This window comes from Protopterus annectens, chromosome 1.part2 (genome assembly GCF_019279795.1).
Source record: "Protopterus annectens isolate FY-2018-M chromosome 1.part2, PAN1.0, whole genome shotgun sequence".
Classification (NCBI taxonomy): domain Eukaryota; kingdom Metazoa; phylum Chordata; order Ceratodontiformes; family Protopteridae; genus Protopterus; species Protopterus annectens.
In genome coordinates, this window is record NC_056727.1 from 355302851 (window position 1) to 355319165 (window position 16315).

General features: G+C 43.8%; 1 protein-coding gene across 1 annotated transcript in view; it reads right to left on the reverse strand.

Annotated features, from left to right (window-relative positions):
• NAPB (NSF attachment protein beta) overlaps nucleotides 1-16315 on the reverse strand; it is a 665740-nt gene that overhangs the window by 210835 nt on the left and 438590 nt on the right. Inside the window, exon 6 of the mRNA XM_044056384.1 lies at nucleotides 135-190. Within this exon, the coding sequence (XP_043912319.1) occupies nucleotides 135-190 (56 nt within the window). The remainder of the gene's footprint in view (nucleotides 1-134; nucleotides 191-16315) is intronic.

Consider the following 16315-nt stretch of genomic DNA (forward strand, 5'->3'; position numbering starts at 1 on the left):
TTACATAGATTTTTTTTTTACTGTGACTTATTTTCTATTTTCCACCAGATTTTATCAAATGCAACAATGAAAAGTTTTACCCCCCCCTTCATCAAGGCTATAAGATTTACTTATGACTTAACAGTTCCACATACCTGTTTGATTCTTCCCCCTTGTAGTAGTCAGCTGCTTGTTCATAATGAGCAATTGCCTAGAATAAACAACAAAAACATTAAGGATATGTTGTAATCCAGAGCCGACATGGTCAATGAGAAGCATTGTCTGCAATATTTACAATATATATATATATATATATATATATATATATATATATATATATATATATATGGTTCCCATTCAGAAGCCTGAAACATCATAAGCCTGAAAATCAAAATCCTGAAACCAAAAGCCTGAAAATTCAGAATCCTGAAAACTCAAAATCCTGAAAGCCCAAAATCCTGAAAGACCAAAATCCTGAAACTCAAAATCCTGAAAACACAAAATAGACATAATGATGTCATTGTGGCTTTGCTATTGTTAGCCCTGTGGTGTTAGGTCATGCGTTGGGGTCAGGTAAGTGTGTGGTTGGTTTTATTTTAGGGTTATTAAGTGAGGTTAGGGTTAGGCATGTATGCAATAGTGACAAATATTGGGGTTAGGGCGGTTTAAGTGAGTTAGGCAGGTGGGACCTTAGGGTTAGGGTTAGGGTCAGGGTCAGTTGGTAGATATTAGTGTCTTTATAGTGACATATTAGCATTATTTGTGTTTTCAGGATTTTGAGTTTCAGGATTTTGGTCTTTCAGGATTTTGGTCTTTCAGGATTTTGGGCTTTCAGGATTTTGAGTTTTCAGGATTCTGAATTTTCAGGCTTTTGGTTTCAGGATTTTGATTTTCAGGCTTATGATGTTTCAGGCTTCTGAATGGGAACCATATATATATATATATATATATATATATATATATATATATATAAAGCCAGGCTCTACTTTGCAAATATAAATGAAATGCATCTTAACCTAGAAATTAAATGCAGGCCTTTTATCAGTCTAATTTATTAAAGCTAACAAATATCAAACAGTGTGTCAAAGTAAAAATCACATAAATATAAATTGTAGTCCTTTTCAGCAAGGTCCAGTGGAGCAACAGTTAGCACTGCTCATTGACAGTGCTTGTTTCTCCGTTTTTTTTTTTTTTTTTTTTTTGGGCTGCACGTCCTCCATACATCCACGTGGGTTTTCTCCAGGTGTGTCCATTTCTTCCTACATCCTACAGACTTGTCTTAGCTGCCCACAAGTATGCGTGTGTATGAATATGTGCATATGTGTGTGAAAATGTTTATGTGTGTGCGTATACTGCAACAGACTGGCAACTTATCCAAGATTAGTTTCTCTGCCTTGCACTCAGTAAGGGTTGAGATGGTCTCTACATCTCCTGTGACCCTGAAATGGATAAAGGAGGCAATCAGAATGAATGGAAAAAAAAAACGAATGGAATGAAAATGTTTTTCACATGGATAAAAAAACACTTGAGTAATAGTCACTGGGGAAAATCACTTAAGTGGGGGAATACCAGTGGCAGGTATTATAGCTGCCAAAATGAAGTTCAAAAATATATAGGAAATGGGTGCATGTCACCTTACTGAGAAGCAGTATACTGAAACTCAATCCTGAATGTACAATGCTGAAGTGTTAACATGGTGAAAATCAAAATACCTATTCCTTTACATGTGTAGAGAGAGCTGGACTTGCCCCCCTCCCCATGCAGAACACATGGTAGTGCTAGTTTTTGGAGTTTCACTAAAAGCTGAGTGATACTGCTTGTTGACAGTCTGTGTACTGCTGTAGTGAATGCATGCACTACATGTGTATCATTAGTAGGCATTCTGAATTCAGTTTGATAAAGTTTCAGCATTCTGGCATTTCAGGATTTTGCATTCAGTATTTTGACTTTCACTATAGCACTATTCAGTAAGTTGTCATATCTACATGAAGAAAATTTAGTTACGCAGTTCATCATGCAGAAAACTGAACTCAAATGATATTAATACATTTAAAAAGCTACAAAAAAATATGCTTTGTTCATCCAAGAACAGGATCCCTGAAAATGGTAAAGCTCTGTTTAGAAGAACCTAACTGAAGGTAATTCATTCTATTAATATTTTAATCTCTGAACTTGAAGATCTGTCTTCTTTGAAGTTTCCATACAGACTACATGTTTACTACTTGTTTTGGATTTGTCAGGCACTTGATAATGACTGTCACTCTATGTAGCTCATCTGCAAATGATATTATGAAACCCTTCATACTACTTGTACATGAGGGAGCCCTCACCTGTAAGAATGTATACAGTGTTTCTGTAAAACAAAGAATGTTTTTAAACCTTATTATTTATGTGTCAGTGTAAGACCAGATGCTCAAATTTTTGGAAGGCAAAATTCAAGGCTGCTTTCTACTTCAAATGAAAGTAGACCTTCTGTGAGTAATGCAACAGCAGTGAATGAGATATGAAACAAAGCAGAAGGCAGCATATGCAAGTTCCAAATCTGCTGTTTGAAGTTCAGTGTACCCTTGTTGCAGCTTCCCACTTCCACATAGCTTGCAGTATGCACATATGCAGATAAGTCGCTTGAGTGCAGGTGGGGATCTGAAGGTCTTGTGGACTATTTATGAGATGCTCCTACTCTATCTCCAGCTATTACCTGATCTTAATTAAGACCTGAATACACCTGCTGCTGGTTACATTTTCTTATGTAGGCAGGTGTCTACAGAAGGATCAGTAGTCTGGTTCACAATACCCAAAGCCGGAGGAATGGGGTAGTGGAAGAAGCCAGGAAAGCTAAAATATGGGGCAGTGGTCAGGCTAGGCTGAGACAGCTATAGTCTTATGCTTCTGAGAAAGCCAAACTGGTACTTGTGGTTTCATTTCTCTTGTTGATTTCTTAATGGCTCTGGAAACCAAAGGCAGAGTAAAATTTCGTCAATAAAGTTCAAAACAATATCATGGAAAATAAAGTTGCTCCTGAAGAGGGTATCCATTATGTCAAATTTGAGATCCTTTTGAGAAAACAGCCATAAAAGTCGACTGATGCTACCATATGCAAAACTCACATTATATACCCTTCTACCACCAATGGGTACCTTTGCAGATTTAGTAGTATGCCTGAAGCCCACCCAAACTATGCCTAGGAATTTTTATAGCCAGTGCAATCTTTACACTCCAGGAAAAATGTAGGCATTTATACCATGTAACGCAATGTGGAGTTTTAAAAAAGTAGCTATGTGAATCAATTAAATGACCAACTAAAGGAAATGAACAGAATTTTGTCATTTCTACCTATTTCCTTTAACTATTCAGTTGTGTTTTTCAACTAAAAAACATAACATGGTGCTTTTTTGCAGTTTACCAGAAATTAAGTCTCACCCTCCCCATTTTGTGCAAACAGCTCACAGACAGATTAATACAAATCCCTGCCGAAAGATCTAAAGCAGCTTTACAAAAGACTTACTTCGCCTAGCTATTGTTTACCATGGAGACTAAGGGAAGAATATGAAAGAGTGGACAGTCCCCATGAGCCCTAATACTCTCCCCACAAGAACAATCACACGATACTGAAGTAAATGTCCACATAGCTGCCTTCAATATTCATGCTGATGACAACAATTGGCAGTATGGGGTTTGAATCCCACTACTGGTACCAGTTAGTATATAAAAAAATGTAACTGGCCTGACATATAGTAAATGTACACTGCTGCCAGAGGTAGCAGTCAAGTGCTGTAAATGAATTTTCCCTGCACAGGTACAGATCAGGGCTAAAAAAAAAAAAAATCAGTGGTTCCAAAGGACATCACCCACAGCAAACCGAGTCCAGTGCCCTTCAGTGTAACCTCATCAAAGGTAATCAAAACCTGACACACATGCACATACTAGTGTTCAGGACCTCTGGTGAACAGCGACTCTCCAGCACCAATATCCTACTTCCCAAGCTTTAAATATTCTGCCACAAAACTAAACAAGCATGTACCTTACTCTTTACCATTTAAATAAACCGAAATTTAAATATTCTAGTAGGAAATGGCTCTTAAACAGTTAGCTTTCAATGGGAGGATACCACACAAGTGTAGAAGCACATAAAATGCATAAACACAAACTAACAAACCATCAGATACAAGCTCTTAAAGTAATACAGGTTTTACATCTAAACTATCTTATTTTGGCTAAAATATATACTTTCCCTCACAGTATCTTTCCTTTAAGATCAAAATAGAACAGTTACTGTCTTTATAGGCAATATAGCTTGGAGTTCTGTCCCCAAGAATATCCTCCAGCAAGCAAAACCAGTTGCCACTGTTTCTGCAACTTTTGTTAGTTTCTGAATTAACAGCCTCTTTACTTTATAAGCAACAAAACAGAATTTTCTATGGTTTTAGTTTAAATTTAGAAGGGGCCTTCCTGTTTCCAGTTACACCTTTCAAACAGAAGACTCTCAACATGCGACTCTCAAAATAAATTATCACTGTCATGTCACCTAGTCAGAATATTCAAAAAGCATTAGACCTGCACTGCAATATGCACTATCGTGAAGTCAATTTTAGTTTAATTAAGCCACGGTGGTGCAGCGGTTACCGTTGTCACCTCACAGCCAAGAGGTTCTCCCGTTCGATTCTCGGCTGGAGGGCCTTCTGTGTGGAGTCTGCATGTCTTCCCCGCAGTCGAGTGACGTTTAAAAACATGCAGGTAGGTGTGTGCGTGAATGGGTGTGCCTTCTTTGAAGACTGGGTGTCGGGTTGGCAACTTGGCACCATAAAAAATCCACTGCCAATCATTAGCGGACCGGAGTTCTGCTGTGGCGACACCTAACTGGGAAAAGCCGAAAGACATTAGTATTAACTGTAAAACATTTTTAAATGTGGCAAATGTCATGGTACTCTTTTTGCTGTATATTATACTTCTGCTTAAAGGAAGTACAACATACCTTTTACTTTTACCTTGATTAATTTCATACCTACAATGTGTTCCTGACTTTGGGTCTTTGTTCCTACATTATTTTTGGCTTTGTCTCTTAATTCTTGAGTGACGAAGTTCTCAAGCAAGGATTCCATAATGCTGATCATAAAAGAAATACTGAACTCAAAATACATTATTCACCATCACTCCCTTAATTAATTATTTTTTCTACAATTTTTACTATGTTTTACTCTCAGGTTATTACTTTTCCTGGCTTTCCATTTATTTCATTTTTGTTTTATTTTCTCCCCAGCTACTCCTATTCTCACCTGTCTTCTTGTCATGTTCTATTAATTAGGTTTATCTGCATTTTTTCAGGCTATTCTATTTTATCCCTCCCACAAATTATTTTGTTTTCGTATATCCCCTCCTCATTCTTCTCCAACCTCTTTTTAAACTTTCTTCCACAGCACATGTTATCCCACACACATCTCGCTCAGTTATGTATATATAGCTGAGAACATCAACCAGACCCACTGAAGTGGTGACGGCTACAAACATAGCAAACAAAATCAGAAAGGTCTAGGACTGACAACAGAAAAAATATCAAGAGTTATATGGCAGTACACACTTCCATTTATGCTGACAATGGTGCAAGAGGTTTAGTTGTGATCAAGGGTTAATTTATACATTTAACTGTTTAAGCCTCAAATTCAAAAAAAAAAAAAAAGATGCAATTTCCTTCTGCAAGCAAAAAAAAAAATTCTATTACAGATAGCAAACAGATCCAGTCATTCATAATCACTGAAGTATTGAAAAAATACTTCAGAACCACAATGAACAAAATTCCAGGGTTCATGACAGCAAAATCAGCAGTCCAGTCCAAACTTCAATAGCCAGCAAGGCAAATGAAATATCATATCCTCCTCCTATTCAGCAGAATGACATGAAAACATTTCTGGAAACAAATTAAAATATGAGACATTACACATTTTCAATTTAATAAGCTGAAATTATTGTTCGCCTCCCAAGTCCAATTGTCAGAGCTCAAAGAACAAATAAATGGTCTTGATTTAAAATCCCAAGAAACTGACACTCATTTGTACTTTTACATACGTTATGTAGAAATAGTACTGGCTAAAATTACCATAATCTTCCATCTGTGTTGTTGATCTTCAGCAATCCCTGAAAGTGGGTTTGGTTCTGAACCCTGGAAACAACTCTACCATATCTTCCTGCTCACGCTCTCCAAACTCTCGAGCCAGGCACTACCCATAATGCTCCTCACATAGATTACCTCAGATCGTGTTTACCAAATAAATAGTTTATAGAAAAAGAAGTTATGTTACTCACCATAACGTTCCATCTGAGTAGTTAGACTTCATTCTTCTGCACATATGGGTATTCGGATCAGATTCGGATCCGAGCCAGCAAAACTTTTACAAGCATCAGCTCCGAGCTCCAAGCTCCTCCCCTACCTATAATACATCACTTTCTCCTGACTAACCCCAGATCGAGTTTGCTGTCACTAACTAGCAACGTAACCCACAATCCAAACAGGATAAGACCTGAATAGTGAGGGGGATGGAGGGAGGGAAGGTGCAGAAGAATGAAGTCTAACTACTCAGATGGAACGTTATGGTGAGTACATAACTTCTTTATCTGAAGTAGTTAACTTCATTCTTTCTGCACATATGAGACAGAATCCCCAGCTACTATTATTCCTGGGAGGCCATTATGGAAGGATATTTCTGAGCACCGTAGAGCCAAAGGATGCTCTCCCTCTAGAGATCAAATATAATTTATAATGACAGATAAATGTATGCGAATTGGCCCACGTGGCTGCCGCACAGATATCATCTAAAGGTACTTTTGACCATAAAGCTGCAGAAGTGGCCATTGATCTAGTGGAATGAGCCTTCATTAAGCCAGGAGGAGACAAGCCTTTGTCCTTGTACACTTGTGCAATACAAAGAGTGATCCACCTTGTTAAGGACACTTTCGAAACTGCTTTGCCCAAACATGGTTTTGAAAATGAGACAAACAGTTGATCCAACTTTTGGTAAGGTTTAGTCCTATGAAGGTAAAAATGAAGCCGTCTATGGACGTCCAATAAATGGAGTCTATATTTGCCTTTATTTTGGAAATTTGGGAAGAAGAATGGCAAATTTATAGATTGGTTAATATTGGCTGCTGAGGACACCTTGGGAAGGTAAGAGGGGTTTGTACGCAGCAAAACCTTGTCCTTGTGAAAAATCAAATAGGGGGCACGGAGGATAAGGCCTGTAACTCTGAAACCCTTTTAGCTGAGGTGATGGCAACCAGGAATGCCATCCTCCAAGACAAGAATTTCATAGGGACTGAACTGGCAGGTTCGAAAGGCGGAGAGGTCAATGCTTGAAGGACTAAGTCAGATCCCAGGGAGGAACTGTCTCTCTAAATGGAGGTCGCAAGAGAAAGGTACCCTTTAGGAACACTTTATACAATTTGGCAGAGGCCAGAGCAACCTTACTTTCACCTACATGGAAATTAAAGATGGCAGCCAGTTGAACCTTGATGGTGGAAGAACTTGCACCCGATATCAAGAGACCAGCCAAAAAATCTAAAACTACTGGAATAGGGGCTGTAAAAGGGTTCTGATTGCGTTGAGAGGCCCAAATGGAAAAACATCTCCAGTTGCTACTAGTGGAGGCTTTGAGAGATGCTACCAGAGTGTTCTTAACAGGGGAGGAAAGTCCGGGAGTCCTGATGATCATGGGAACTGCAGCAGCCACGCCGTCAGCTTGAGACTGTCCAGGTTGGGCAGGGGCAAGCCAGACAGATGAGCAAGTAGATCTGGGCATGGATCTAGAGTCCATGGAGGAGCCAAAAGGTGAGACCATAGGAAGGGAAACTACACTTGGCGAGGCCAGAAGGGAGCTATGAGAATGACTTTGTACTGCAACTGGCAAGCTTTCTGAAGGAACTTCGGTATCAGAGGTAATGGGAGGTAAGCATAAAGTAACCCGGGAGGCCAAGCATGGACTAGAGCGTCCCTTGGGACATCCCCTGGAGGGGGGAATCAGAGCGAAGAAGTTGCTGCACTTCCTGTTGGAAGGAGACGCGAAGAGGTCGCAGCAAGGTTGACCCCATACGAGGAAGATTCTCTTCACCACCGATGGATTTAGAGACCACCCGTAAGGCAGAAGGATTGCCCAGCTTAGACTGTCCGCTAAAATGTTGGAGTGTCCCGGGATATGCGTTGCTATCAGAAACCGGTTGGTGGATAAGGCCAACTCCTAAACTCTCATGGCCTCGCAACAAAGAGGTTAGGATCGGATCCCTCCCTGCTTGTTGATATACCAGACTACTGCCATGTTGTCTGAATGAATGGCCACTGTCCCTGGAGATAGGACAGGATGGAAGGCTTTCAATGCTAAAAGCACTGCCCTCATCTCCAGGACATTGATGTGTAGCTTGGTCTCTAGTAGGGACCACGTGCCTTGGACTGTTCATCCCAGGAAGTGCCCCCCCACCCGAGCTTGGAGGCATCCGTGGTCACCGGGGCTTGGGCCGGCGGGGCTAGAAAGCTGCACCCCACAAGTATGTCTGATGACTGAAGCCACCACTGGAGTGACATTCTGCATGTCCGGTTGATTCGGAAAGTCATCAGGAGGTCTAGCCAGGACCATTGAACTGCTAGAGTCAACTGAAGGGTTCTCATATGAAAACGTGCAAGAGGGAGAATGGAAATGGAGGCTGCCATCGAACGCAAAGCCCTGAGAACATCGCCTGCTGTGACTACAGAATGCTCTGAGATAGCTGACATGTGGAGTCTGAGATTTCTTATCCTTTCTGGGGCGGCCCCTGAGCCAGTGGAAACCACAACCCAAGCTGCGGAAGCCCTTACAAATGCCTTCTATGAACACCTCCAGGACTGCATGGATCAGGCAATCCCAAATAAAACCAAGACTCTTTCCACAAAGGGCAAACGTCCAGTCTGGTGGACCCCAGCCATTAACAAACTTTACAATAAGAGGAGAAAGCTATTACATGATAGAACAAAATCCATAAAAGGAAGTCACCCCTGATCATTATTAGTAAAAAAATATGAGCACTCATAAAATCAACTAAGGCCAAATTTGAGAGAAAAATTGCCATGGATTCAAAGGACAATCATAAGGCCTTTTTCAGCTATGTTAGGAACCTGGGTAGAAACTCCCAGATATGCTCAGAATTAGTCCAAAATGATACAAAAATCACTGAACCCACAGACATTGCCAACATACTGGCAGACAGGTTCAGTGCAAACTTCACCCTCTCCCCTAAAGGAGAGATAACTATCCCAGCAGAGTGTAGCCTCCCAGACATCTCAAATGCGCAGGTGAAAGCTGCTCTCTCTAAAGCTAAAAACACAGCATCAATGGGACCGGATGGTGTCCCCGGCTGTGTGCTACACGAGCTAAATGAGGAATTAAACCCGCACATAAGGCAGCTGTTTAATCTCAGCCTTACCACAGGATACGTGCCCAAGGAGTGGCATACGGCAACTGTGGTCCCACTCCACAAAGGCGGTGCCTCTACGGACCCTGGTAATTACCGCCCCATAAGCTTAACAAGTCTAGTCTGCAAAGCTATGGAGAGGATCATAATGGAGCTCATAAACAAAGATATAGGGGACTTGCAGACATTGGACCCGACCCAGTTTGGCTTCGTCAAGGGCAGATCACGCCTTTTGAACTTGGTCGACTTCGTCGAAACAGTCACCAAGGCCATTGATGAGGGAAAGGCAGTCCATACAGCCTACCTTGACCTTGCAAAGGCTTTCGACACAATACCCCACTCGGGTATTGTAGAAAAACTTACCAGCTTAAATGTAAACCCATATGTCACAAGATGGGTTGCAAACTGGCTTAAGGACAGAACCCACAGGGTTAGAGTTGCTGGCGCTATGTCAGAGTCCAAGCCGGTCACAAGCGGTGTCCCACAGGGCTCGGTCCTTGGCCCCCTATTGTTCGGCATCTACTTCTCAGAAGTACAGGCCAACATGGGAGGACTTTGGCTGACAGTTTGCAGACGACTGCAAACTAGGCGCCATAGTGGAAAGTGCATCGGACACGGATATCCTTCGGAAGGGACTCACGGAAACAGATAGCTGGTGCCAGAGCCATGGCCTGAAGTTAAACGCCAAAAAATGTATAGTCATACCCTTCGGGAAAAACAAGGTAACCCCAAGCTACCATATAGGTGGCAATCCACTAAGCACAGAAGAGGTTATCAGGGACCTGGGGACCCAGGTTGACAGTGGCCTTTCTTTTGACACTCACGTTGCTAAAGTGGTTAGAAAGACCTTCTACATTGCCCACCTGATCATGAAGGGATTCACATCCAGATCTAGTGAGGTCATTGTTCCCTGTACTCTTCACTTATCAGACCAATGATCGAGTACAATGCCCCATTCGGGATGTATCGCACCCGACATCTGCAGCAATTGGAGAGACCCCAAAAGTTCCCCACCAAAAGGATAAAGGGACTCCAAAATCTGTCATATGCTGCCAGATTGAAGAAACTCCAGCTCTATTCAGTTGCATACAGTCTGCTCAGAGGTGACATGTGTCTGACATACAAGGCCATGTCCAACCCGGAATTAATGGACATGCTCCACCTCAAAAAATCCAAATCCACCAAAACCACTAGAGCAAGCGACTTAAACCTTAGCACGGATATAAATAGGACGTGCTGGAGGGATAGATTTATCACTCAGAGACTCCCTATGCTGTGGAATAAAATCCCGGTCCATGTGAGGCAGAGCACCTTGCTGGCTCTGTTCAAGAGAAATCTTGACCTGTGGATGGGAGATCGTAGGTTTATCCCGGGAATCATCTCTGTGTCACTGCTGGACAGAGGCACAACAAACTAATGGGCACAGTATTTTTTCATATAAGGGGTGGCGTAAGCCACAAAAATTTGAGCTAGGCTTATAAATGCCTTAGGGCAGATAGCCTAGTATAAACCTATGAACCTATGAACCTATGAGAAAGATCTTTGACTGAATAGTATCCAACCGTGCCCCAAGGAAGTCTATGACCTGAACCGGAGCAAGGTGGGACTTGTTAAGGTTGATCATGATGCCTAACTTGTGAGCCAGACTGAGAAAGTAGTGCAGGGCCTGGCACAAGAGACATTTGGTGGATGCAACGAAGACCCAGTCGTCTAGGTAGGGGAATACCTGAATGCCCTGAAGTCTCAGGTGAGCCTCTACGACTGCCATTACCTTGGTGAACACCCTGGGGGCTGTGGTGAGACCAAAGGGTAGGGCTCTGAATTGAAAGTGACTGGCCCCTAGCCGGAAGCGCAGAAACCTCCTGGAGCTTCTGTGGACCTTGATATGATAGTAAGCGTCCTGGAGGTCTAACGAGCACATCCAGTCGCATTCTCTTAGAAACGGTAGAATGGACTGTAGAGTGACCATCCGGAATTTTTGCCTCTCTACCGACAGGTTGAGGATAGACATGTCCAGTATGGGCCTGAGGTCCCCAGTCTTCTTTCGCACTAAAAATAACCTGGAGTAGATGCCTGATCCAGACTAGTCGGGGGGGACCGGTTCGATGGGTCGTTTTTGTAACCGTTTCGAAACCTGTAAAGCTGCAGCCTCACTGTGATCGGGTGGAACATCTGGGAGGCATGCTGGAGTTATGGGGGATGATATGAAAGGGACAGAACAGCCTCTGGATATGATGTTTAACGCCCAGCGGTCTGTAGTAATGGACTCCCATGCTGCTGGATGTAAGGAGAATCTTCCCCCGACTGCCTCCAGAATACAGCAGTCGGGCAACCCCTCAGGGTTGCTGTGCAGGCCTGTCGGACAAAGGTTCCCTAGACCCAAAGTTTCTGGGACCCCCTCTGCCTCTGGGATGGCGTCTGTCTTGTCCCCCTCTGCCTCTGGTGGACGAATAGTCCTGAGTGTCCCGGAAAGACTGATTTCTGGAACCACAACTTCTTTTGCCCCTTTTGGTTCCTGGAATAGGATCTCAGGGGGTTAGAGAAGCGGATTCCGACAGCAGACAAAGTCTTTCCGTCCTTCTCACTCTGGGTGAGCGTGTCGCGTACTGTCTTCCCATTGAAAGGGGCGTTAATAAAAGATGCCTTAAAGGGGTCTGCAAATTGACACAGTCTGATCCAGGCATGTCGCCTCAAGGCAATGTCTGTACCAGCAGCTCTAGCAGCTCCCTCCGTAGCATGGGAGAGGAGATGCATAGATGCACTTGTCACTGATTTCAGTGTAGTCATCTTCGCAGTAAAGGACTGCTTGTCCTCCTGTGACAGACTCCTGGGGTGACTCAGTTAGTTCTGTTATAAGATCAAGCTGCAGTAGAGTAACATGTGCCAAGTAATTCAGCGCATGGATAGAAAAAGTCGCTGACGAGTACATACGCTTCCCGAAACGATCCATCAACCTGGACTCCTTGTCTGGTGGATGGATCGAGGAACTCTCCTGTGCCAGTTCCTTCTTTGTGGCAGCTGCAACCACCAAAGCATACACAGGGGCTTCTTTGGACCATGCCTGCCTATCTGACGGCGGGGAAAGAATTTTGTCCGGTCCTTTGGGTATAGGCTCCACGGTGTCAGGATCCTTCCATGCCCTAGTGGTGATTAGGTCCACCAAAGGGTCGGCTGGTGGGGAAACCCAGGAAGTAGATGGGCCCACTCCAAAGGCCTCCAGAAACACGGACTCATCTGTAGAGGGTTTGGGGGCTGAGCAACCTCCTCTTTGGCGGAGAATCTCCATAATGTCTCCGAAGGAGATGTCCTCGGGAGGTGATCTGGGGGAACCCTCCCCTTTATCAAAGTCCGAGTCAGTGGTAATGGACTCAGGGGAGTCCAAGTGCCTCCTTTTACACTTGCGTTTACGAGGTTCCTCTCCAGTGGGACCTTCTGAAGAGGAGTTGTAAGCCTCCGGGGGTTTCCTGAGGGGAACAACCTGGGGTTGCTTTGGCACGGGCTGTCCCTAAGACAGGGTGAGGGGAGCAGAATCCGAAAACAGGGAGGTCTGGGTAGGATCCGAGTAGGTGAGCTGTGGTCTCAACCCCTGGGAGAGAACACTTTCCACTGCCCCAAATGCCGATGGAGATCCCACCTCTGTAACCCGTATGGATGAGGCCCTCCCCAGGTCTGAAGCAGGGATTGGATAAGAAGGCAGGGTAGTCTGGGCACCAAGGATGGGATCCAAAAGAGAATGACCTTGACCCTCTGGTCCGACTCCCTGACCATGGCCCCGAGAGTCTCCTGGATCCGAAATCGGATCAGAGGAACTCAAGGTGACAGCTGGCGTAGAAGAAACTAGAACCGTTGGCACCAAACCCACAGCTCCAAAGGGCCTCGGATCTGAGAACCCCGAAGCATCGGATCGGGGAAGGAGAGATTGGGTGAAATAGAGCTGTAGAAGGACCCTCTCCAATGGAAGAGGGACCTGGTAAGACCCCCATCTGAATCTGATTCTGAATGAACCTCCTCATCAGCCTGTCCATGTCAAGGTCTGAGACGCTCCGAGTCGACCTTGAAGAAGAAGCAACCGAAGCGGGTCTTGGCTGGATCTGAGGGATGTGCCTCGGCTCCGAGGGCTCCATCGGCTCCGGCAAGAAACGGGGACAGTGGAGCCGAGGAGAACGGGACCTGGGGACTTTAGAAGAGGGGCTGGAGAAAGACTCCCTGTCAGGGGATCTTTTCCTGGGCATGTCCCTCTCTTTGTGGCACTTCTCCCTCTGTCTCTTGTCCCTACCTTTCTGGGACGAATCTGAGGCCGCAGGATGAGCGGGAGGTTGAGTCCCTGCCTGCAAGATGCCACTGACTGGAGCGGAGACCAAGGCAGACTCTAGGGCAGAAGCTGGCAGCAGACCCTTGGCCACGAGCTTAGCCCAACGGTCTTTCAAGGCCCTGGGGTTAAAACCTGCACAAATGTCGCAGGAGGCTGACAAATGGGAGACCCCTAAACAAAGAACACACAGAGTGTGGACATCGGCTAGTGAGAGCTTGTGACCACACTCTGTGCATTTTTTAAAAAGAACTTTAGGCAGTTCAGCCATAAGGGCAGAACAGTAACTAAACCCTAAGGCCCCCACACACACACACACACACACACACACACACACACACACACACACACACACACACACACACACACACACACAACAAGGGATGGGGCCTACGCAGGAACTAAAACTAGCAACAACCTATACAGAAAAAAAACTTTTTTTTTTTTTAAAACACGACGACCATGCATGGAGGGGGGAGGAAAAGGGGAACAGGTACACACACACCAACTGTACTGAACAGAGAAAAAACAAGAGAAACCTTACCACCTTCACTTAGAGCTCAGAGACCACGATGCTAACTCTTAGAGCGGCAAACGAGATTTGGGGTTAGTCAAGAGGAAGTGACGTATTATAGGTAGGGGAGGAGCTTGGAGCTCGGAGCTGATGCTTGTAAAACTTTTGCCGGCTCGGATCCAAATCAGATCCGAATACCTATATGTGCAGAAAGAATGAAGTTAACTACTTCAGATCAACCAAATTATGGTTCACTATAGAGAATATACAGAAAGAGGCCACATGTGAGCCCTTTATTGAGAAACTAGCTTAGGAATAATCTAGTCTCAGGATGGGGGAAGGTGGGTGGGGATGTCAAGGACTGGTGAAGATCAACAACACGGATGGGACGTTACGGTAAGATGCAACTTCTTTATCTGATGTTGTTAATCTTCACCCAATCCTTAACAGTGGGACAGAATCCCCAGCTACTTTAGCCTTGGGAGGCCTCATGGAAGAATATTCCTAAGCACCACAGAGCCAAAGGATGCTGCACCCCTTAAGACCTGATCTAATTTGTAATGAGTGATAAAGGTATGATGAGAAGACCATGTGGCTGCTGCACAGATGTCAGCTATGGAAGCTGTGGCATGAAAAATTGCTGATGTCACCACAGCTCTTGTTGAATGTGCTTGAACTGGTTTGGGAAGTTGAAGTCCTTGAGAATGACAGATGAATGTGATGCAGTCTCTAAGCCACTTAACTGAAGTAACCTTAGCAATTAGACTCCCCATACAGAGGAAAGACAATGCTACAAATAACTGATCCGATTTTTTAAATTCCTTTGTTCTGTGAAAATAAAAACGTAGTCGACTGTGCACATCTAGTAAATGAAGGGCATATTCCCCTTTGCTAGAAAAATTAGGGAAAAAATGGTAATTTATAGTGACTGATTAATGTTGGATTCGGAGACTACTTTTGGTAAAAATGATGGATTTGTTCTCAGTGCAACTCTATCTTTATGAAAAATTAGGTAGGGTGATTTGCATGATAGGGCCTGCATTTCAGAAACACTTCTTGTGGTAGTAGTAGCCACCAAAAATAATATCTTTCAGGATAAATACTTTAAATTAAAAGATGCTGATGGTTCACAGGGGGTCTTTGTAAGACCTTGAAGAAGAACAGTGGTTAGATCCCATGGGGGAGTTGGTTCTTTAAATTGGGTTTTAGTAGCAAGACTCTCTTCAAGAAAGCTTTACAAAGCTTGCGAGACATTAATGGAGAGTCATTCCATTCTGACTGGAAATTTGAAATCACTGCCAGATGAACTTTTATCATAGATGCAGAGAAACCATATTGAAAAAAGTGTGTTTAGAAAGTCCAGAACTTCCTGAATGGGACTGGAATAAGTGTTCTGTCCTTTACTCAAGGCTCATCTGGTAAATTTTTCCCATTTGTCTTGATACAGTTTTCTAGTAGAAGGTTAGTGATAAGCAATAATACATTAGACAGGGGAAGAAAGGAAAGGATGCCTGGCAATCGTGGGAACTGAAGAAGCCATGCAGTGAGCTTGAGATGTTGGAGATAGGGATGAACCATGCCCTCTGGGTGAGTTAGCAGATCGGGAAATTAGATGAGGCCAGAGGAAGAGAAACCAAACTTGCCAAGGCCAGAAGGGGGCAATGAGGATTATTGAATTCTCAGTCCTTTTGTTTTTTTTTTTTTAGGAATTGTGATACAATAGGAGTCGGAGGAAAAGACATATAACTGACCGAGAGGCCAGACGTGGAGAACAGCGTGTCTGGGTGACTCCCCCGGAGGGGGGAATTAAGGCAAAGAAATTCTCCACTTGTTGTTCAGGGGAGAAACAAATGGGTCACAGCAAGGTTGGCCCCAATGGCAAAAAATCCTGTCCGCCACTACATTGTTCAGAGACCACTCGTGAGGTATAAGAATAGCTTGACTCAATTTGTCCGCTATCACGTTGGAAGTTCCCGGAATGTGCATTGCTATCAGAAAGCAGTTGGAAAAAATCGCCAATTGCCAAACTGAGTGCTTCTCAACATAGTGGGTAAGATTTGGTTCTCCCTTGTTTGTTGATATACCAG